This window comes from Sturnus vulgaris, chromosome Z, assembly GCF_052056855.1.
Source record: "Sturnus vulgaris isolate bStuVul1 chromosome Z, bStuVul1.hap1, whole genome shotgun sequence".
Lineage (NCBI taxonomy): Eukaryota > Metazoa > Chordata > Aves > Passeriformes > Sturnidae > Sturnus > Sturnus vulgaris.
Genome location: NC_142283.1, coordinates 75,502,306 through 75,526,101, shown reverse-complemented (window position 1 = coordinate 75,526,101; position 23,796 = coordinate 75,502,306). Strand labels below are relative to the sequence as shown.

At 39.4% G+C, this 23,796-nt stretch overlaps 1 protein-coding gene and 1 long non-coding RNA gene across 29 annotated transcripts in view; one reads left to right on the top strand and one right to left on the bottom strand.

Moving 5' to 3' along the window:
• The window catches only part of CELF4 (CUGBP Elav-like family member 4), a 710,355-nt gene that overhangs the window by 86,751 nt on the left and 599,808 nt on the right, over nucleotides 1-23,796 (top strand). For all 27 annotated transcript variants that reach the window (XR_015799437.1, XR_015799436.1, XR_015799438.1 and 24 more), the window contains exon 2: nucleotides 4,956-5,038. Coding sequence is in view for 24 of the 27 variants with exons in the window: in XM_088156391.1 (XP_088012517.1) it covers nucleotides 4,956-5,038 (83 nt within the window). In the remaining 3 variants the exon portion in view is untranslated. The remainder of the gene's footprint in view (nucleotides 1-4,955; nucleotides 5,039-23,796) is intronic.
• LOC148219944 (uncharacterized) lies at nucleotides 12,572-22,135 on the bottom strand. 2 transcript variants are annotated; one of them, XR_015799442.1, is made up of 3 exons: nucleotides 21,388-22,135; nucleotides 17,957-18,724; nucleotides 12,572-13,380 (listed from the first exon to the last, which is right to left on the bottom strand). It is a non-coding gene; the product is annotated as an uncharacterized LOC148219944 (long non-coding RNA). The 2 variants fall into 2 exon arrangements; XR_015799441.1 differs by having other exon boundaries at nucleotides 12,572-18,724.

The window sequence follows — 23,796 nt, the reverse complement described above, 5'->3', positions numbered from 1 at the left end:
TATTTGTGCTTGGGTTTGTCCCAAAATAGATAAAAGACTTTGTACTTGGTCTTGCTGAACTTAACAAGGTTTGCATGGGACCACCTCTCAAGCCTCTCAAGATCCCTCTGGATGGCAGAGAGTCCACTTCTGGGGACCCTTCTCTCCACAGTGTCAACTGCTCCACAAACCAAGTTTCTGTCTCAAGGTAAACCTGTTGAAGGTGCACTGAAACACAGTGTCTGTGTTTTCAGCAAAGATGCATAACAGCACCAGTTCAAATACCAAATCCACAGGAACAGGAACACCACTTGCCATTGTTCTCCACTTGAACATTGAGCCATTGGCAGCAACAATTTGAGTGTGGCTATCCAGTCAATTCCACTGGGCTATCCCTGAAATAAATTTTTCTCCATCTTAGGGACCAGGATGTTTTGTGAGGCAGCTCCAAATGCTTTGCACAAATCCAGGTAGATAGGGTCAGTTGCTTTCCCCTTTTCCACCAGTGCTGCAGTCCTGTTGTAGGAGGCCCATGAGTTTGCCAGGCACAATTTGCCATCTATGAATCCATGTTGAGTGTCACTAAGCACATCCTTATTTTCCAAGTAGCATGCTGACCAGGAGGCTCTGCTCCATGGTCTTACTCAACATGGCCTGTAGTTCCCTGGAGCTTTCTAGTTTCTCTTTTAAAAATAAGGATTTTCTTGCTCTTTTCCAATCAGTGGGTATTTTGCTGGTCTCCCAAATATGATAGATAGTGGTTTAACCATTTCACCTGCCAGTTCTCTTTGGACCCATGGATTCATCTCATCAAGTTCCACGAACCTGTGCATTTTGAAGCTCCTTAGATAGTCTCAAACCTGATCTTCTGCAAAATTGAGTTGTTGTCCATTCTCCCAGGTCTTTGTCCATTCTCCCAGGTCTTGCCTTTGCCTTCTTCAGCTCAGGTGTGTGACTGGCTCTCCATTTTCAGAATTATTCTGTTCAGTTCATAGTGTGTCTCCTGGCAGCTTTGCCTCCTAGGTTTGTGCAAAATCTTTTGGAGGCTTACTATGAAGTTGAAGTTGCCACTACCACAATCATTATCCACCTGTATCTCATATAATTATAATTTACACTATTGAATTCTCTGGAGATAAAATTAAAATAGAGCTTTTATAATTTCTTTTCCATCTCACGCTTTTGTTTTTGTTTCCCACCATCTCTTTAACAATCCTTTTTCCCAGGAGAAAACTTGCTATGTCCTCATGCTTCCAAGAGACTGTAGATCAATAAATTCAGAGTTAATTGGTAGGTGGGAGTTTCCAGATGTTTATATGCTTGCCCAAAAAGCTGTCCACTGGTAGCAAATGAACAGCTGGAAAGACACAATCCATAAAAAGCGTTTTTTAGCTGATTGACATATGTCTAGAATGCATGGTGTATTTGAGAAAAATGAAATTGAAATTAGGAACAGTTTGGACTGAGTCCTTCATTATCAATAATTAGTCAATTAGAATTTTTGTTTAAATTCCGATATAATTCACAAGCACTGTACTGAGTGAGTCATTACCACTCATAGAAATAATGCATTGCTTTCACACTATCCTTATTCCAGATATATGTTGAGAAATGTTCATACTGCTGAACATGGGCAATTCAAAGGGGATGGTTGGTGCAAATGTTTTGTAATGGAATATGAAGTCTCCCACCCAGAAGTCATGTTCACTCCCAGACCAAACAGCTGATGGCAAGTGAGTAGTTAAGTTGAGCTACTTAGGAGTTTACTATGAAAAACTTTTTTTTTCCCCTCAGTGAAATAAGTGGTTCTGTACACAATCATGAGGTTCAGCAGGGAAAATTGATTGTTCTGAAATCGTGTTCCATCTGGGAAATCAAAATGAAAAGAAGAAAAAAAGAATATACAAAAACAAAACACTTTTTTTTTTCTCATTTTCTTTTCTCTAAAAAAAGCCCCAACATAGCTGCTCCATATGACATTATTTCAAGACTCAGTTGGTTAGAGGGCTGTATTCCATAGTGTTTACCTGAGTGTCTAGTGTTGTGTTTTCTAAGCAACATTTTACAGGAAGGAAGAGCCCTTTGGAGGGGTCATATGGAGGCACATTGAAAGAGGTAGTCTGGGAAAAGTAACACCTGAAAGAGGTTTTTTGGTTGTCTTTCCATTAAACATCACAATACAAAGCAGAGATCAATTTTGATGTTTCAGGGAGGTGGGCAGGGTGGTGTAATAAAGAGTATTGCTTTTCATGCTAATGCACAAGAAGATGAAATATAGAAATTATTGCAGAATGGAATAATAGACATGTATTGTTTTATAAGAGGGCTCGTGTATTTTGAAAAATACTATTTTAGCTGATGGCTAGTGCTGCATATGTGCCTTATAGAGCAATCTTGTGGTAAGGAAAGGGAAGACAAGAATTCCCCATAAAATGTCCTTTTCAAGTTCAGGTTTGAGACCTACTATGAAGATTAATCTCTATTTCATTTGGCCACTGCTGGGATGGAACTTCTTACTGTCTCTAAGCCACCAATTCTTACTTAAAATAAACAAGACATTATTTTTCACAAGGATATTACTTTTTACCCAACATGTGTGGGATAGATTGTAATTAGTGTGTGTCATATATGAATGAAAAGGGTAAAAGAAACACTTCCACAGAGCATACATTTTATCTCTGGAAAATAAGAGGGTTTTTTTTGTCGGATGATATGAGGAAGTAGATCTCTTCAATTTCAAAGTCTTTTAATCCACAACACTGTGTTTGTTATACCAGTGATAATTTGATGCATTCTGAGTACTGCTTTGGGGAGTTTGGTACTTCTACCACTTTTGACAACAGGTTTGGAGAGAACTTAATGGACGTTTCTCCCTGCTGAGAACTTGCCTCCACACACACACACACACACACACACACACACACACACACACAGGGTGGATTTTGGGGGGAAAATTTCCACCTTCAGAGAAGAGTTGTCTTCTGCTTACTTGGCCTGAATTACAGTCATGGTACTGTAGGAGCTGCAGGACATTGTTGCCCTGAACTGTCATCATGGCAATCACAATGAGGAGGAAAATATAGCTATCATTATAGGAGCTTTACACTGCATAGTTTATCTCTATAACAGTGTGCTATGATGTGGCTAATTAGACTGTATCAGCTGCTCCACGTCTGCTGCTAAAGGGAGACTTTCTTATTGTGTCTAGTAAACAGAGAGCTCTCAGCCTGTGATTTAGCACTGAAATTAAATTTGAGCATAGTTTTCCATTCGATTATCAGGCTATGGGTGACTTTTAAGGATCCTTTTCAATCCATTACTTCTGCTAGCTGTAAACTCTCTGCCACAATTTCTTCCTCTTCTTTGGTGGACAAAGACTAACTGACAACTCACCCATTTAAAGTTAGAGGGGAACAAATCAAAATAATTACAAATAGGCAAACTTTTGATGATGTTCAGTCTCCTTTTTTTGATTGTCACCTTCTGCGTCTGAATCTCAATTATTGAGACATAATAAATATGATTGGCTTGAATAGGCAGAAAGTAACAAGACCTCCAGAAAGTAATACAGGATAAGAAATAGTGAAATTTTTTTCTTTTTCTTCTTTTTCATGCCATATCGGAGCTTCCTTTTGAGAAAAGTAAGGTGACTTCCACAGGATAATCTTTGAGGAAGAAATATGCAAATTTATAGGAAAAAAAGTCCTATTTTCTTGTACGCACTAATCTATTAAGAGCATGTAAAAGTATGTATTTCTTCAGTAATATTATCTAAGGAAACGATTTGGAAAAAACAGTGAACATTGCATGGACAAAATGCTCACAGTGGCAATCAAAGATGAAAAGAGGTTTACAGTCTACTCTTTACTCACCTGTTATGTACTTTATATATTCTTGAGGAGAGGGTAGGAGGGTCAAGATGAGGTTATGGGACTTGTTTGTTTCTTTGGCAGTTTCTCTGTACTTGTGCTGCCCTTTAAAGGCATTCTCAGTTTGAGGTACATGCTGCCTGAACCTTGAAAGATATGATACCTCCATTTCAAGGAGCTGGAGATATTCTGTGGTAATTTCAGAGAAAATGTCTTCTGCATAACAAGCACTTTTTTTTGCTGCAGGAACTGGCAGGTTTTCAGTATACTGCAGTAAGAAGAAATAATTTGATCACATCAGACACACAACTGGACTAAAATATTGCAACATCAACCAGTTTTACCAGAAGGGAAGCATAGAGGTGGGGAACGAAGCCACAGCAGGGTTCTACTTTGACAGGGCTTCAGGCTTTGTAGTTGATAAGTTAATCTTTGGAAGAATCAAAGATGTAGACCATTGGTTTATCTCTGAAGTTCAAGTAATCTGTGGGTCAGGGATGTTTTGGAGTGACTTTTTGGACTTTGGCATGATTGTGTTTATGACTGGAATCCAGCGAGTCCTTGAGGCAAACAGTGCAGGGAGGTGGCTTTCTGGTGTGATGCAAAAAGAGCAATGAGTTTGTGGTGCAGGTCAGGCTAAACAATAGAAATTTTCCTCTGCAGTAGGAAGTTCCAAGTCCTTGTCTGCCCTTTTCTTAAAGCACTTGGTACAAAAGAAAGGCATGAGATCTTTCAGCATATGGCAGCACAGGGCTTCTTCTCAGTGCTGCTGCTGGAGCAGGAATGGGATCTCATGCCCCACCTTGACATCATGTGGAACCTTTGAGATCCTTAATCCTGTGCAGCCTTCTGTAGCTGACACTTAAGTGTGTTTTGAAGGAAATATAAGCACTCAGGTACACTATTGCTCACTTTCCACTGGGGTTCGGAGGAAGCTATGATAGCTTCATTTCTTGACTCTTACTACTGACACACTAAGGAGAGAATTTTGTGATTGATTTACTGGGAATGGGATGATGACAGGAAAGTGGTTTGTTCTATGTCTCAATTTCAGAAGGATCTTCTCTGAAATAGTGCTGTTACTGAGGATTTTCTTTTTCTTTGCAGGCTGTGCCTTCCTAACATACTGCGAAAGGGAGTCTGCTCTAAAGGCCCAGAGCGCACTGCATGAACAGAAGACTCTGCCGGGGGTGAGTCCAGACTGATAACTTTTTTTTTTTTTTTTTTTTTTTTTTTTTTTTTTTTTTTTTTTTTAATCTAAAATGGATTGCATATGGTGCTCTCATCTCAGATTTGGAGGCATAAAGTCTCAGTTTGTTTGGATGATTTGTTATTTGCACTGTGTTAATAAAATCAATATACCACCAACCCACCCAAATGGTATCCATGCACAAAACTAAAAGCTTTTTTGACCTCATTGGCAGTCAGTAAAGCAGTAATCAGCTTATTGTGGACTGGGTTCTACCAGCTTTACTCAGCTGAGGAACTGCTTTAGGATTCTGACCACTACAGTGAAATGTTAGAAGTCCTCACCAGGTGCTTCCTCTCACTACTTTTCTTCTCTGTAGCAAGGTTTGGCAGCAAGAAATCAAGAAACAGATCACATTATTGAGTTATCACAGAATGAAAACATATTCCTGATGACAAAGTGGTTTGACTCAGTTACTTTAGTATTCAAGCAGCTGTAGCAGATTGGAAAGGCGGTGAGACAAGGAGAAAAGAGAGAGAGAGGAAAGACGCACACGAGATAATGAGGAAAATTATTCACATGAGCAAGATCTAAGGTTCAGACAACACAAGCAGAACTAAAAATAGAATCAGCATTATGTGGGGAAGACCTGCCCTGCTGGGCTGGGTTTCTAGTTAAGTGGTTGCCCGGGGGAGGGAGAGAGACAATTTAGATTCAGCCAGAGTACGTGGATTGGGAACAGCCAAGTGCTCCTGGAATGGGGCTGGTTTCACAAGGACCAGGAGCCAGTGATCACATAACCAGGAGTGGGCTTCCGAGGGCTCCAGGTTGCATCTAAACTGAGAGAAAATCTATCCAAAAGTCTGTCTTTATTAGGTGGTGTGGAATGATTGATTCCTGTGTAGCTGTAACCTACCTTTCCACCAGATCTAAGACACATCCTTTGCCCTGTGTTCTGAGGAAAGTGTTGATTCTGCTCTGCTTGTTTCCATCATCCTGGCTCTATTTACCTATCTCTAAGCCACCTTGCCAGTATGGAGATGCCCACGCACTTGCTCATCTACATCTATCTTTGCTTAAAAGGCCATACCTTATGCAAATATATACATACTTCATTGCCTAAAAATATTTCTGTCAGCTGACAACTCCCTCTGAATTATCTTTTTTTTCTAGAATCTCCTCAGCAGCAGATTGAAAGTAACTTCAGTCTTGTGGGGGGGTTAAGTTTTTATTTCTCCTCCCCCTTCCAATGTTTTCCTTTTGCTTCTCTCTTTCCTGAATGATAAAACTGGATTAAAAAAAAAAGAAAAGGAGAATATATTGGATAAGGAGGTCTCAGGTAACATTTTAACTGAAATTTTCTGAAATAAAACTTTCTTGAAATAAAATACGTATTTATCAAAACCAGAGATGTGATGCATAGGCTGTTGTGTATTTAAAAAAGACTAATTGAAATTCCAGATTTTCCACGGACACTGTTTGCTTTTCTCATTAGGAGCCAGATCATTCACTTGCATATGGAAGAATATTTTCTCTATGAGTTTAAAATCTCATCCTGAAATTGTATGATGATAATATCTTCAAAAAGACTGGGTCAGTGAAATTGAGGACTCAGGTGTTGAAGAGGGAGGGCAAGTGGTGACTTAGGATTTTTTTTTTCCTAAATTCTTTATCTGTTCACAGTTCTGAATCTCAATCTCTGTGTTAGAGACTTCAAATCACAAAAGTCTTAAAGTCAAAACTGTTTTCTTGGACAGTGATAAAATTCAACCATCTTTTGCTTTAGGATTAAAACTTCCTTCAAAAGCTGTGCTGAGTGATTCTAGACTACAGGGAAACAATTTCTTCCTTGGATTGTGTAATTTCTTTTATATATACTCCATACAGGCCACACTGCCTCTAGAAGGCTTTTTTTGTTGTTCTTGTATTTTTATACAGTTTCAGGAGACACATCAGGATCTCATTGAACTGGGAACAGTGAATCTGCTATCTAAAAGGGCAACCAGGTTTCTTAGAGTTCTGAACACTGATTTTTTTCCCATCCTTTTCATTTCCATTTCTATTTGTCTCAGGATAAAGGTTTACTTTCCACTAGCAAACCCTCTTCATGCAGCTTTCTGCCAAGTTTCTGAACTCATCCTCTGAATGATGTCACTGTAGTTTATTTAAGGAAACCAGTCTTGTCTCTTGATAAAGTATCATGCCTGGATACTGTTTTATGGTTCCTATCTGAGTAACAGAGATTTATTTATGACTTACCTGACTGCTCTTGATAACATGCACCAAAAATATCAACCATAGTTCATCACCATAAAATAAGAGGCGCTTTTAAAGTCAGAGGTCTAAGTCCTTATTCACATAAGTTCACAAATGAGACATATATAATATCTTCTCTTGACACTCCACTGTCTGTGACACAAACAGCATGACTGAGAAGGCATCAAAAACAATTAATAGGCATGGTATAAGAAAAAATAAATAATACTAGATTAAGCCATTCTTTCCCATTCCCCAGTAAACTGTACAGTTTCTTGCTCTTGCTATATTGCTCTTTGCATTCTTTGTATTATTAAACGTAGAACTGAGTAATTTTTATAATATGCACATAAATGGTAATGTATGGAAATGGTGAGGCATGAGGAGGTTTTGTCCAGATTCAGATGCTTTGCCTCTCAGCTATGTATCACTTTGTTGTTAGTGGAGTGGCTACATGCACATATTTTACAGTAATTACTTTCTTGGTGTGCTTTGTGAGATGACAGAAATATGTTTCACATATTTCTATGTTATATGTAGGACATAAACTCATCTTGTGGAATAATCAAAAGACTTCCAAGCAGGTATGTGTTGATTAATAAAGTCTTTATGGCACTTTGTTTTTGGGTGGGAAGGAATCATGATAGATATTTTGAAGCAACTAGAATTGAATGTAAAGCACAAAACTATCAGTTGGATCTTCTTCATCTGAATGAGTAAATTAGTTTCTTTTGGAGAGTTTGAAATTGTTTTGCCTAAAATGGAAGGTTAATGTGGCACAGTGTGCATGTATGTGTAAAGAGCACTTTGTGATTGTTAGACAATTCAAATTCTAGTGTTTACTTGAGATTGTTTATTTTACATATAATAGAGTGGCTGGATGATGAAGTATATTAGTTCTTTAATAATTTATAGAAATGCTTTGATGTTGCAGTAATTACATTAAAGGTCACATATCAAAGGTAATTTGGTTGAGCAGCTGTGATGGTTTCTCAGAAGCAATCAATATTGCTGTCCATGGCGCTGATTTCACCAAGGGGACTGCCAGATTAAAGGAGGCTTATTACCAGACAGACAGACACGGGGGAAATCAAGAACAGATTGGAGAGATGCACTATTCTTTTTCCTCACCTATAATTAACACTGTTCACCATAATCTGTGCTAATCCTTCATAGTGGGAAACCACCTTTTTTTTTTTTTTTTTAAACTCGTGTTATAAAAAGCGAATTAAGGCAAGGGAGAGTAATTTGGGGGAGCAGGAGAGGGAAATTAGAGAAAGTAAAAGTTGATTCACCTCTGGGATTTCTGAGGCCGATATATGCCACAGTGATAAAATGCAATATCAAAACCACAGGCCATGGTCCCGAGGAAAGCAAGGTGGGGGGGGGGAAGTGATCTAGACAATGACAGTGCAACCTATGGGAGAATTATCTGCCTGCAGATTTTGTATAATATTATCTATTTGCCCCACAAAGCTCCACAGGAAATGAAATCGGGGAAATAAAATTATGTTTTAAGTGTAGTCATTTTGATTACAAATTATAGTGAACTGAACTTTTTCTCCCCTTTCTTTTTTCTTTCTCAAGTGAATGGCAGAGGATAATGCTGAGAAATGTAATTACGCTATCAAGATCTACTTTTATTTATAGCACAAATAAACTGAGCTCTTGTATGATAAGCACAGCAGCATTTTTCTTCCCCTAGTTCTTTGTAGCTCTCTCAGACAACGGGAGAGAACAGTCCATGTATACTTGGTTGGAGGCACTGTCTCTTTGCATAATGCTAAAACCTTCCTGTAAGACTTGCAAAGAATAACTATGAAATTAAGTATGTACGAAACTGTTAACCTCAGCAATCTGCAGGGCTTGTTCAGTCTGGGAAAGAGGCTGAGTTTTCTTACTGCATCTATTCCTCTTGAAAGAGACAGTGCTACTACTGGTATGCTAAATTTCTCAGTGCGTAACATAATTAGTTTTCTCCCTAACTGTTCTGATATTCTTTGTCTCTTCTTGCCATCTAGAAAAAATGCATTCTGTTTTATTCATTATATGCAAAAATATGCATCTTTAACATTAAAAGACAGGTGAGCTCATAAAACTCATATTAAACCCATTTTTTAAAGAAACAACCCCCCCCTCCAACTAATTACAGTTGCCCACAGTTTATTTTTTTTACTGGGTTTTTTTGTTTTTGTTTTGTTGGGGTTTTTCTTGTTTTATTTTGGGTCTTGTTTGTTTGCTTGTTTATTTGTTTTAATAAAAAAGGTTTTCCAGTATTACTGGTCTTACCTGACTTAAATTTAAATGTATATGTGAGAAAAGACACTTGAGTATAGGGGAGAGGAGGGAGGGTACCTTGCAAGGTCTGGCATCTCTTAAATCCATGTAAAAAGGTTTAAATGAGACATAAGTGTCACGTGGAATGCACGTATAGCACGGATTTCACTGTTTAAGCAGACCTTGAAATTTTACTGTCTTATTGTCTTTTTTTTTTTTTTTTTTTAATGTTTCAAAGCTTTTTCCAAAGGCTTGTTAGAAAACCATTAAACCACATATCACCCTGCATGCTGTGTTGTGCCAAAAATGGTATTATATTCCCACAACTTCCCATTTCAAAAGTTTTTCTCTACTGATGTAAATTGCAATTTGGTCAGCAGTGGTAGGCTGGATGGGTTCCATTGATTAAAGTAGCCTGCTGAACACACAGCCTGCTCACCATGCCCTTTAGATTTTGAAAGAAAACACATTTAATTGTTCCCTTGGGAGAAACATGTCTGTTTTCTGAAGTTAAAAATGAAGATGAAAAGGAATAAAACCAGATTTGAGGTAAGAGACTTGGAAAAAAAAAAAAAAAAAAGGAAAAACAGAAAAAAAAACCCCAACCCAATCCTTCAGAAATTCTCTCGAAATTCTCCCTTTAAGATCTCTGGATGTCAATGTCATGCTTAAAGTGATATATTTTTTTTTACCCCTTGTTTCCTCCTTCTGAGTGACCAGCCAGGAAAAGTCCTTTTGGATCTTGCTTTGGATAAAGCAGGGCAGGGGAGAGCAAGAGGAAGCTGGATGCACTTTCCATTTGCTAAAAACCCCTGTAGTTTGACAGTGCTGTTCTGTTCACCAGATGAGATGAAACACCTGGGTCCTATCTGCTTGGTAAACATTAAAGTTCCATTTCACTAGTTAAAGATTGGCTTCTGTATCCCTATAAGGCAGCCTCTAGAATACAAAGTAAACTCTCTCTCTGCTACCCAGCGCAAAGAGCTGTGCAGAGGAAGAGCACAGTGCCAGCATCCTGACAGGACCAGTGTGTTGGATGCTCACTGTTATCTCAGCTGAGGCTGGTGCATTCATCACCTTTGTGGTGGCTTAACCATGCTCAGTCTGACATGCAAAATGGGACAAGGGCTTCCCAGTCATGCCTGAGATAGGGTGGCAATGGAAAAATTATGTGAAAAAAAAAAATTATAAAAGTAGCATTGTCTTGTCTTTTTAATTTGACAACTTTTGGATCTCAGAGGATGATTTCCAAGTTATTCAACAAAAGCTTTTGCTGGACCTTCATTTGCTTTATGTGTTATTCAATGACAACTTTTCTCTCTGACGTGTCTGCCATAGGAGGATCAATCTAATTTTATGTACAACTGTAAAGATGAATGATAAGTAGAAAGGATTCAGGCAAGTACAAGCTGAATAAATTATAAAGGGCAAATGATGACAGGACTGGGGGTCCCAAGAGACAGTGATATGATAACAGAAACTAAAGACGAATTTATGATGGATGTAGTTAGCATGTACTGAGGCTGTTAATTCTTCAGGGTAGTTTTACAACTTCTTGTGATTGGAGCAATCAAAGTATTTCATTTTAAAGAGATGCTGTATATTTTCACTTGTCTGTTCTGCATATTTGTATGTATGTCCTCATTTACATGCATAGCAGTAAACTCCCATAGGCTAGTCAAGCTTCCTTCCCATCAAAGGACCCCTATTCTCCAAACCATAATGCCACTGTTTATGCATAAATAAATAGATAATATGTAACGATTTGAGGGCAAAGCTGGATATCAGGGAAAAAAAAAAAAGTTTCCATTTTCAGAGAACATAGCAATCAAATTTTTTCAGACCCTGCAAGTAGCTGAGCACCTCCATCTACCTTCAAAGCCAAGCCTAGGGATTGAGTTAGCTCACAGATCCCTGATGAAAAATTATATATAACAAGTTTCAGGTAGGTCAAATTTTGGGCTTAAGCTGCTTTAAGAGCCGCTGATGCAGCATCATAAAGTTAGAAGCAAATCTGATCTCAGAGCAGTTCTTGATTGCATTTCATTCATACTCTTATTTCTAACTCTTGTTCCTTATTATTAAGGATATTTGCATGAAAATGATCTTTTTTCCTTCCTCTGAAGGGTTGTCTCTTGTCTGTGAGTAATGCTTACTCTGGCCTACATTTGTGAATACCATGGGCTGGATTCTGACTTCATTTACACAAGTGTAAATCAGCAATGATCTGATTGAGGTCAAGGGATTTATATGGCGTAGGAAAGAGCAGACTCAGCTATATTTGTCACTGCTGAAATGATGTCATCGTGAAAAGTACCGTAGCTCTAAATGGGGAAACATATTTTTACCAAGAATCTTTGCATGCGAATACATGATCTCACAAAACACTGAGCATCCCTGACACCTGCTGGGCCCTTCAATAGTTCCCACAGCCCTTTTGCTAGAGAGAGGTCCCAGCCCCAAAATGTAAGAATTAAAGATGGTTGGTGTCCTGGTGTTTCAACAGGGTTGACTATTAGACACTAACAAACCCTAAGCATTTGGACTGCCCGTTGTATCACCCTATGATTTGGCAATGATGGGATGCACCCAGTATCTCAGGAGTAAGCAGTAAATTCCTCATCCCACCTTCCCAGTCACAGAGAGACAGAGGAGAACAGGCACCTTTTAATTTTTTCAGTCATATGGGTGAAAGTGAGTGACATTACCTAGCCCAGGAGTCATTGTTCATCGATTAACCTTTCCATAAACACCCACTCCCCACATGTGCACTACAAAATCTGGTTGTGATCTGCAAGGCCACTGTAAACTTCTAGTAAAGCACTTAGAAGAAGATCCTGTATCATAATGTAATTTGGATTTCTCCCTGGGGTGATATGCCCACCTATCCTACAGCTTTACCAGCTGTACTACTCATAGCCTACCCTGGTGTGAGCTGTCTGCCTGATGCTTTTCATGCAGTGTATACATCCTTTAAAACCCTTCAGATACTCAGCGACAATAAAATAATTTCTTTTTTATTTCTTCTTTTCAATACAAAGGTTGAAGACCATGCACGAGAGTGATGGATCAGATGTGTATGTTTGCCACCAAAACCATTATCTTTGAAACACACAGACCTGTGTCTTGATCTAATTTAATTTAAGTAGTCTATATAATAGCAATGAAAATATGAAAACATGGAACGCTGTGGAGTAACTGTATTCTATGTCTGTAATTCCTGGTGGGCACTTCTGCAAAAAGGACTTGATTCTTGCCTGAAACATTATTTCTGGTAGCACTACTTATGCTATGTAGGTTAAGAACACCTATGGTCGTTGAAAACATTTCAGATGCAGAATAGACAGCCTTGCCAGCTTTACCATGTGAAATCCATCCACTGGCTGCAGATCATTTTTAAAAAAAAGCTGTGTTTCCTGAATTAAATAATCTAAGAGCATGATTCGTGCATTAAACTTAAAACTTTTCTTTAAGCTAAGGACATCTTTTAAAGAACTATCTGAGCTGGAATGCTTTTGGGAGTTGCAGAAACTCTTCCATCTCTCTGCTTATGGATAACTTCTGATAGGAGCTGACGTGATGTAACCCATTTAGGTCCCGTGTTTCCCTCCTGCTGCGCTCTGTCTCTGGCAGGGAGAGAGTGGTGGGGAGTGACTGACCATGAGATTGCACTCTCAGTTGAGGAGAGAAGGTATCTGGAGTGATTTTGCTCTGTTGAGTAGCTGCAGTGAGAGACTTACAGTGGCACCGCATGTATGAGCTGCTGCACTTGGCAGGTTCCCAGCAATGTCAAATCTCTCTGATTAGTTTCTGTAAGTACAAGGACAGAATTAAGCCTAACCTATTTTTCAAAGAAGAAATGTGCATTTCCCATTTTTCTCTTTAATGGGAACTTCTTATATCTTGTGTCCCATACTTTTATTTCCCCCCTCCTCTTCCCACCGTGTCACTCCTTTAAAAAAAAAATTGTTAAAATACAATTTCTTGTAAAAAACTGTACCTTCAAATTTCTTTGATTTCTTTAACATATTTTGACCTTGATATGCATTCATTTTCAGCACCAAATGAATCCTATGGTGCTAGAACGAAGTTGTTCTCTTACTTTCCCCTTAGGTATGGTAAACTACAATCCTAAAATCCTCTGCTACTTTCTAGTGCATATTTTCTTTGACATGTTGCAAAAAATGAGTGTTTTGATCACGGGCTTTGTAGGCAGGTTTTGGCAGAGCAAGCTTTGTCCAGCTATAACTAATCCATTCCAAGCTCAGGTTGTTCCTCCAAACAGATGGAGAAAATTTATTTTTCTCTCGTTCTTAGAATGGATCGGTAATTTCTATGCTACTATATTGACTTTGCACGGTAAATATGTAACTGATAAGACATGCTGGCGTGAGTTTCTGATTTCATTTACAGCTTTGATCAGTGGAAGAGCACTTTGTTTTCAAGGTGGTAAAACTGGAATCAGTTTTTCTTGGTCTTTTTATTTATGGCTAGTTTACTGTTAAGATCTTCCTTGGTAAACATTTGAGGTGTTGCTTCTGTCTTTTAGGTTATTTTGTAGTGTCCTTTCTCAGTTAAGTCACGCTAATGTCTGCTGTCTGGCCAAGCATAATTTTCTCCTTTTCTCCTACATCCCATCTCATCCTGCACGTCTGTCCTTGCCATCTCTTATCTCCTTCGTAGATTTGCTGGAAACATTACCCTGTGTTCCCGTAATGCCTGCTTGGTGAAATGAGTTGAGATTACAGCTGCTGAGGTGGAACACCGTGCTTCCCAACTCCTTCTGCCTGGGAGAGCATGTATTTTCTCCAGACAAAAGGAGAGACTCAGCTTGCTGAACATTTCCACATTTTGTGACACCACATGTATACAGATTGCAGAGTTGGCTTGTCCTAAACCTGATGTCTCTTGAAATTATGAGGCTTAGTGTGTATGAGGTTTTCAGTGTATATTCCAAGAGAAACAAGGCAGCCAGGAGAGGGTTGTGCATGCTGTGTTCTCTCGCCTGTTCTTCCTCAGAGCAAGAGTGCTGGGGATTAATTTCTGTGTCTGTGTTTATCCTGCACAGGGGAAGGGAGTGGGATGCACAGGGGGTGAACCTTTCAAACCTTTCAGGCTACTTGCTTTGTTGGTAGCTGCCTGCTGCTCCCACCTTGCTGTTTTTTCTACCACTGCATCTTCACATTGCTTGGCATGACTCACGCTTTCACCTGGGAGAGGAGAGGAGAGGCTGGGACACCCCTGGGGAAGTTGGGCATGTGTTGCTAGCATTCAACAAGCACAGAGCTTCTGAGGGCAGCCTGAGAAAATGCTGATATCTGAGGGCTTTGTATAGGGGTTTTTTTGGAAGCTATAGTGGATATATATTTTTTGGAATCTACAAATGTGGATACACTACAAAGAGTACAGATGTGACACCCTTCAAAGACAGTCTCATGTCCCAGTGGAGGTCCCACATTTATGAATATTGCTATGTGTTCCTCTTTCATTTTTAGTTAATTAAGCCTTAAACCTTTTCCACCAGCACTCTGAACCCAACCTGCCACAGCACAATGATAATGCTTCTAAAGTGAGCCTGTCCAAACTAATTTCATTGTCCTTGTTGAGTGAAATGCAGCAATTAAGCAGACAGCACAAATGGGTCCAGATATATCAAGTATTTACAATTATTTCACTTTGGATAATCTAATGTGATATTCATCATGCAGCTGAGAATTATGTTTCTCAGTGAGGAGGGGCTGTCATTCAGTACTCTTGTTGGCTGGATGTAAATTCAGAGTAACTCCATGCACTCTTGCAGAGTTTAAGCTTCTTTACATCAGTGCAGCTCAAATGAGAATCTCGTCCTCTTTCTTTAGATGCCCCATAAAGCTGAGTCCCTTCAGCCGTGCTTGCACTTTAAAGATACAGCCAGTGGAGCTGGAAGGTCATTTTTTTCATATTTTGGGTTTCTTTTTTTATTTTTATTATTTTTCCCTGGGCCAGGGTTGTGTTGTTGAACTCGGTCCGTTTAGGGAATCCAGCTTTCACTCTCCAGCACTGAAACACTGACTGACAACTTGAGTTACCCTCCGGTCCTGGCATTGCTGCTGACTTTCTGAGTAGCACTGCAATCAGATCTCCTCATTACAGTGCCTCTCTTTCTTGGTATTAACACCTTGTGGCTGTGCTCTGCCTTTCCACCAATTCCAGCTGAAAACTCATAGCAATCCCGGTTGAAAGACAAGGGATTTATACCAGCATATTGACGTTAAAAGGCAGATTGCTGCTACTTTCTGCTTCATTTCTTTGCGGGATACATCTCTTCTCGTTCCCTCCTCCCGGTGCCCCCCTCTCCTCAAGCAGAGCACACTGTGTTGCTGGGCAATTTTCACCAACTTAATCACATTTGGGCCCAGTATTTTTCCTGCAGACCCTGGAGTGTGCAATGCTTAGGCCTTGGTTATTAGTTTACACAATATATGAAGCCCATTAGAAGAGGATAATCAGGGCTTGGAGAAGGCCACCTCACTCGTTATCTGAGGAGGTTATGTTAAGCCTCTGTAGTTATTAATCATACTTTCCCATGCAGATAGCTGAAGATTAAGAGTCACATTTATCCTCTTTGCTCCTCATTCTTTCGCACTGATGTGCAAACGCTCTTTATAATCGTTGTTATTATGGTTATTCATAGCCCATCCAGTCAGCCAGGATTGCTCCTGAGATGTCTCTTGAAGTCTTGCACCTATCCTGATGATACAGATCAGAGCCACTGGAGGTCTCTCCGTTTGAAACTCAGAAAACATCCTTGAGAGTCCTAGAAAGTCTCTGCTAGCTGTTATTGAATTGCAGTATCTTGTCCAGAGGCCAAGAGAATTCTGAACAGAAGCCGACACCATTATAAGAGCCAAGTTTAACAGCAACCCTCTTGATTTCACTTGCCTTGCTTTTTAATACCAGCTCTAACCTTGAACTTTGACTAAGATGATATGCTACCTTGTGGCTTTTTGAAACCTAGCCTAATGCCCTTTTAATCAAAGTGAATGATCCTTTTTTCTTACTTAATTTTTAAAGCACTCAGTCAACTCGGATAAAATCAGAATTGTACTAAGTGGACTCAACATTGTTGGAAAAAAAAAAAAAAAAGGGTTTAAAAATGAAGGCATTTACTTCATCATAGAATTTTTTGCCCTGGAAAAATGTTTAGGTTTTCATCACTTTCTGATATTCTGTATACAAACATACACACTCTCTCATGTAACACACACAGAACAACTCCCCAGAAAAACCTGTTTAAAACACAAGTAGTTGAAGCATTTTCTCTAATGACTCCAGTCATGGAGCCTTTGGTTCAATAAAATTAAAGTTAAAACAACAGTTAACAACGAACATCATTCAGCATTTAAAGCCTTCACAACCATCCAGTCACAGATCAGATCAGTGTACAACTATTTCCAACACCTATTCCTTTCCTTTGTGTTCACTACCAGCTTTACAGAAGCTATCTTCCATTTTTTCTCTTGTTCCCCTTAAGGAAAATTGTTTTTCTGTGAGCAGGCTTAGTTTCTGAAGCAGTAGCCATGTCAATGACATGCAGAAATGCAAAGCCATAGAGACCATAGTATCTATCATTTACATTTTAAAATCACCCATTCATCCAGTTGTTTAAACCTAGATTTACTGTTTGAACCTGGATATATATGTAAGTTTTTCCATCCCAAAATTTTTTTTAAACCTGTGAGCAAAGGAAAATTTCCAGAATGAGCACTTTATAACATTTCTTCTTTGACTGAAACAAATAAAACTCCAAACTCTGATTACCCCTTAAGAAGTCTATCTCATCCCCAAATGCTGTGTTTATGTACCAGTTGTGCACATCTAGAGGAAATCAGTACTGCTGTATTGACTGAGAGGTCCACTTGTCTCTGTCATCTCATAATCTGGCTTGTCCTTTTTTCCCTTTTTTTTCTCCTTTTGCATTTTTGTCTTCACCTGACAGCATGTTTGATAATGCATAAGACCTTTGCTAGGGCACTATGTTTTTTTTTTTGGTTGGTTGGTTGGTTTAGAACTGGGGGGAGCAGCTTATTTGTTTGTGGTGTGGATTTAAAAAAAAATATTTGAGTTCTTGTTTGTTTTTTTTAATGTCAACTCAAGACCTTTTCCTTTGAGGTATCATAGTGGATTTGATCATGCATTTATGTGAAGACTGAGTTTTGGATCTGATAGAAAATTCTTACTCAAATGAAAAGACCAGAAAAGCAGAAATCAACCCAAACAGGCAGGCATGATGTTTGCTTGACATACGTAGCTTCCCTGATATAAATCCCTGCATTACGTCATGCAAACTAAAAAGTGAACAGACACTGTCTTTTCACTGCTCTCCCCAGTTAAGTTTCCTACTCACCTGATTCTTGGCTATGAAGATATTTGGACATGTGCTTCCTTTTATTTTCTCCTCCTTTCCCTCCATTTTTATAGAAATTGCTATGTAATTTTCTAGAATGCTAAGGAATTTTTTTGACTGGATGAATATTTTAGTGTGGTTCATTGAGGCACAATACCAGAGGTGGATGATTTTAAGATGAATATATAAGTTTTTGACATGCAATGATGACAGGGCACCAGGCACACAGATGGAGTTTGCTGCACATAATCTCAGGTTTCTTTAAGATGTTGGCAGGTCCTCCATTGTCTCTGTACAAACTGGCCTCCTTTGTCCTTCCTGAGGTGGGAAAGTGAGGCTGTGAGAAAGTGAAGAGAGAAAATACCTAAGATAAAGAGCAGTTTTGAGGGCTAGACTAGAACCAGGATTTCCAAAGTCTAGATTCAATACTTGCATATACAACAGAAGTCAACGAATCCACCTTTGCCTTGATAACCTAACTACAAAATAGAGATAGTTAACCTTACCCCAGCGTTATCTCTTTGACTGGTAGACATTTAGAGTCCTCCAGAAAAGTATTTTTTCCTTTCATGTGTATCTGTGGTTTTGTACAGTGCTTAGCAGTGGCAACTTCTGCTTTTGACTACAGTGTCCTAGACACTCCTGTGATGCTGACAAAGGATGATAACTGTTGGGAGGGAAAAGCTTTCTTCCAATATAAGCTGATGGCTCAGGATGATTCTTGCCTTTCAGAAGGGCTTTGCCTCTCTTCTCTTTCTCATGATTGACCTGAAAATAAATAAGGAAAGAGTGACATTCTTACTAGTGCTTTATATATATATATATATATTTTATTTATTTATTTTTTATTTTTTATTTTTTTTAAAAGGAGAATTTCTCTTAGACTCATGCTGTACTTGTCCATACTGTATTTGACATCTGTAATAAAATTTGGGTCAGATACACTTGTCGATAAAAAGAGGCATCCTACAAACAGCCCTGTGCTTGCATTAGGGTCATGTCAAGAATAATAGAGACTATTGTCACTGCAGTGAACCTCTGCATCATATTAAGTATTCCTCACTTCTCTCCTCTCTGCTTCTCTCCAAGACATAATACAAGATGCCTATCATGTTCCACCACATCTCACCAGAGGGCACAGAAAGGGGAGATGGCTAGCAGGGAGAAAAACTCCTCCAAGTTGCTCCAGCATCAATGAGCACAGGGAAAAATGGAGCATCCATTGTGTTCCTTGATCATATGTCTCCTCTCCACTTTTTTTTGGGTGAGAATTGCAGGGAAAAAATGTGCTTTTTGTCAAGGGGAATTTCAGGTTCTTCTTGTTATTTTTAAGCATAAGGTGTATGTTAGGGTTGTTTTTGTGAGTGTCCTGAGAACAGATTAGGGAATCATACTGGTGCATATGAAAGAGATGGTTCTAGGCAACTTCCTTTCAGTGGTTTTGCTTAAAGTCTCCCATGCTGCTCACAGGTACACAAACAACAGACACCTGTATGTAAAAAATGTTGTAGCTGCTTTGTCTTAGCAATGAGATTTCCTGCTACATCTCTACACTGTCCAGCAACACCAGAAAAATTAATGTGCCATCAGGGACCTGTACCCACCTCTGACCTGTTCACATCCAGAGATGGCCCTTGGCCTTAATTGCACCATACATCTTGCCCTGATAGTTCTGGATCAGCACCCACAGCAGTGTGGTGGCTCAGGAGTACCTTTATGTAACCATCCTTTTTTTTTTACCAGCACATTTGTAGTGGTCAAGAATACTTTCAACACTGAGCCTCAGTCAAACCTGTTCCAATTCTTTCTGGTGGGACAATGGGAAACAAGGAGGAGGGGAGACTGATTTCATTTCACTCATACCTCAAAAAGGGCTTAGAAGGCAGGTCATGTAGGTAGAGGAATTATTTCTTCTGAATTTAATGCCCAAAGTTGCTCTGATGTGCTTTGCTGGACCTTTTCTGTCCCTGAATAGTATTTTCTGGGGTAGACAGCGAAATCTAGCTCCCCCCAGAAGTGCAATACCCGGCTCTGCTCTGTACAAAACCACTTTCACTTGACCAATATATCAATAATTCAGTGTCACCTGCTTTGGCACCACACACCTGCACTTTCCCTCCCTTCTTGTCTCTGCTTTCTCTTCTTTTTCCAAAGCCTAGTGACATCCTTTGCTATATTTCAGGTGCTAGCATAGATCAAAGTCCTCCCAGGATCAAACAACGTGCTGCATACAATCCTTACGGTAACAAACAAGGTCTTTCACTGACAGAAACACGTTCATGTGCTGAATTTCAGACTTGATTCAAGGGTAGCTTTTGATTTCACAAGGAAATCTCTCCTGCCCTTCCCCCCAGTTCTTAAAACAGAGGAGGAGGGGGAAAAAAAACCCACTCAGTTTGCCTGGAAGAAAAGGGAGAAGGGCTTTCTTGAAACTTTGGGGAGAGATTTAATATTCCCATGCTGTATGCTTTATTTGCTGTATCAAGTCACAGACAGAGACCTTTAACGAAGGATGAATGCATCTAATGTAAAAAGCAAAAAAGAGAGAGGGCTGAGCCGCTTGCCTGAGTGTTTCTTACGTCATTCTTGATGGTATTTTTTAATATCTTGTGGTCCTCACTTCCCAATAAATTTTTTCGTGTTCAAATATCCCTTCAACACAACCTTTGGTGTTTGAAGTGACAGGTGGGTCCAGAGTATGTTTTGAAAGCTGGATTAATGGGTTTCAATACAGGATACTGGTTACTATGGGCAGCTATTTCCTATGAGTCCTGTCTTTGTACAACTTCAAGCAAACCTTCAAAGGAGATGAAGGGAAAATATAGGTATTAATGTACAGTTTTCTGACTAGCTTGTATCTTTTGTATTCTATCTCTTGGGGCTTCTGAAGAGCTCTCTGAAAATTTAAGTGACATAAATGCTGAAAATTGAATGCAAATACTAATTTTGCAAATCCCATTTGCAGAGTTTCACTTTAGTTTCCAGTACTCTGAGAACACTCTTTGCTGAACAACTTAGGGTTTTGTTGTGTTTAATTTTTCAGACCATTTGATAAAAATCCCTTTTAAATTATTTTCAAAAGACAATTCTGCTTGAACCTTGAAAAAAAATCCCAACAACATATTTTCTTTGCCACTTTCTATACAATCAGAAAAATGTAAAAGTAAGAAATGCAAACAATAAGTAATACCCCTCTCCACATTAATGGAAGAAAAATCTATATTTTTTGCTAGGGAAAATAATTGCTGATTAATATTTCTGAACAAATAATATTCATGCTCCATAATTTGCATTCTATTATTAAAAAATCAATCAGTAGAAAGCTCCTCTTAATAATGAAGTTCAGGAATGTTACTATTTACTCATAATGTTACTGGGTTTGGAACTGTTCTGGTTCATCCTGAATCACAGAGATGGAAAAAAGCACTTACTTATAAGTGGCACACAGATGAAACATATTGCTTTCAAGAAGAAAATTAGAAATCCTCCCTTGATGCCCACTTCATCAGGGTCTGTTTATTTGCCAGGAGAGTCTTAGTTTCATTCCTAGTTGATATTTCTTCTCTAATTTTGAACATCCACTCTTCTTAGGGTACAAGTAGCTGGCTCACAGGTCCTCAGAAGATGTGAAAAATATAGATGATATGCTCTGAAAAACTGTTTGTCAGGAAGCAAGAACACGAGCCCACATCAGACTGTGATTACCCATTATGGGATCACACACTTGCTGGCTTGCCTCAATGGCCTCTCTTCTGGAGTGCATGCAGGGCAAATAGCTGCTAATTTCCTTGCTGCATAGAGTGCATTTTCTGTCTTGTCTGAAGAGAGGAGGTGCTCGTTTCTCCCTGAAGAGTTTCTTTGTGTTTTGGTTTGGATGACACAATCAGGAGAGAAAGTCCTCTAATCACCACGTACTCAAGTGAGATGCACTGAGCCTTTCTCTCCCACAGTTAATTCCTTCAGATTCTTTCCTCACAAAGTAAAATAAAGTTTAAGTTTCCTTCCCAAGAAATATCCCTGCTGGTCATTACAGATAGCTGATGTGGGAAATCAGATGCATGAGAAGCATCACAGAATTTTAAAAATCGGCAAAATAATTATGAAATCACAAACTGGACTGAATTTTCAAACCTCCACTAGGCAGGAAGTAGTTACACAAAACAAATCATGTACACACATATGCACTCTACTATGAGGAAATATGAGTAATACATGGGAGGCATAGAGAGATTTGATGTGGATTCCAACAGGTTCATTGAAAATCTAACAAATTTTCAAATCTATTCCAAGTGCAGCTCTCCACCTCTGGATCATAATTTCATCTCCTTGCCTACCCTCAAAAAAATAAATTCAAAAAGAAGCCTAGGAAAACTGTTTTATGGGAAATATGGAATGGTTAAATGGAGTTAAAATTTTAGTTTTTTTGAAAGGAATGAATTCATAGTTTTTCAGATTCTCTTTGAAAATGAGCATTATACAAACCTCCTTCAAAAGTACACTAGAGCAATTTCATGTAATGAAAACAGCTTCATTTAAATGAAAATACTGGTGTAATTCTCATTAAGATTTAAATTTATGAAAAATAACCCACAGAATGAAGTTAAAGTGATTTAAAAGAAAAGGAGGACCCTTGCTAAACTGGAAAACATCAAGAGGGGCTGAAACAACTCTCAGTGAGGAAGGGGAAGACACTAACAGGAAGAGATTGGTAAAACCAATTACCACGGGCAAATCTTTCCAGGCCTAAAGCTGCTTTGCACAACTGAGGCTGATGAAGCATCTTTCTTACCAGTTGCCAATTTCCCTGGTGGAGCTGCCCTGTGATGTTTGGCTCTCAGGGCATCCAGCCAGGTGGCCCAGGGCTACCATCGCTATGCCCGCCTTGGCCACAGACACCGTGACCTGGGGGACCACTTCCCTCTGGGGTGGGCAGGGAGCAGCAGGAACACGTTGGAGCCTGTGGGATCTGCTCCAGGAGGATGAGACACCCATCAGCAGATGGCTGTGTGCATGTTCCTGGTGGCTGCTGACTCACCGGTGCCTCCGCACGCCGCGCTCACGCGTCCGCCAGAGGTGAAGCCCCACTGGTGCCATCCCGGGAGTCCACAGCTTTAAGTGGCTGTGTGGAGAAACTAGAGGCTACCTGAAGTTGGAATTAAAGCACAGATTTACTGTTCCAAAGGGAAGACAGTGAGGAGGCTCTTCAGGCTTTGTGTGTTGCTGGTTTTGATCTCTCTCTCTGCGAATTAGTCAATTACAAATGACTCATTTCAGTGCGGAGAACCCAAGTTAGTACTGGGGGAAGGGATGGAGTTGATTGGATTTTCTGTCAGTATGTGGGTAGATTTTTCTTATATACGTGTTCAGTATCTGTTTTGTTCTGCTCTCAGTTGGAACCAATGAAAAATCTTCATCTGGATTCCCAGAAAGTAAAGCTAAGTCAAGGACAGGGTAAACCTCTCTTTTCATGTGAACTATCCATTATGTCCATTCCCAGTATGTGTGGGAGGAGGTGGAACAGGGCTTAGTAAGCTGATGGTAGAGCTCTTTTATTTCCAAGGATGTTGTTTTTCTTATACTGGGAAGCTGGTGGGAGTTGTGCAGTGAGTAGGTGAATACAATTCTCAGAGGCTGGCTTGGTAGTGGCAGACGTGCAAGTTAAACTGGAAAATGCAGTCATGTGATTTGACTTTTAGATTAAGCTAAAGTGGGAGCAATATTCTGGTATCGCAGTGTTTTTGTGTGAGCTCTCTAATCTCAGCCCCTTTATCCAGATGTTAACCCTTCCCTATCTCAACATCTCTCTCCCTGGGATTTGGTATTTTAAGTTAGCTGTAGGC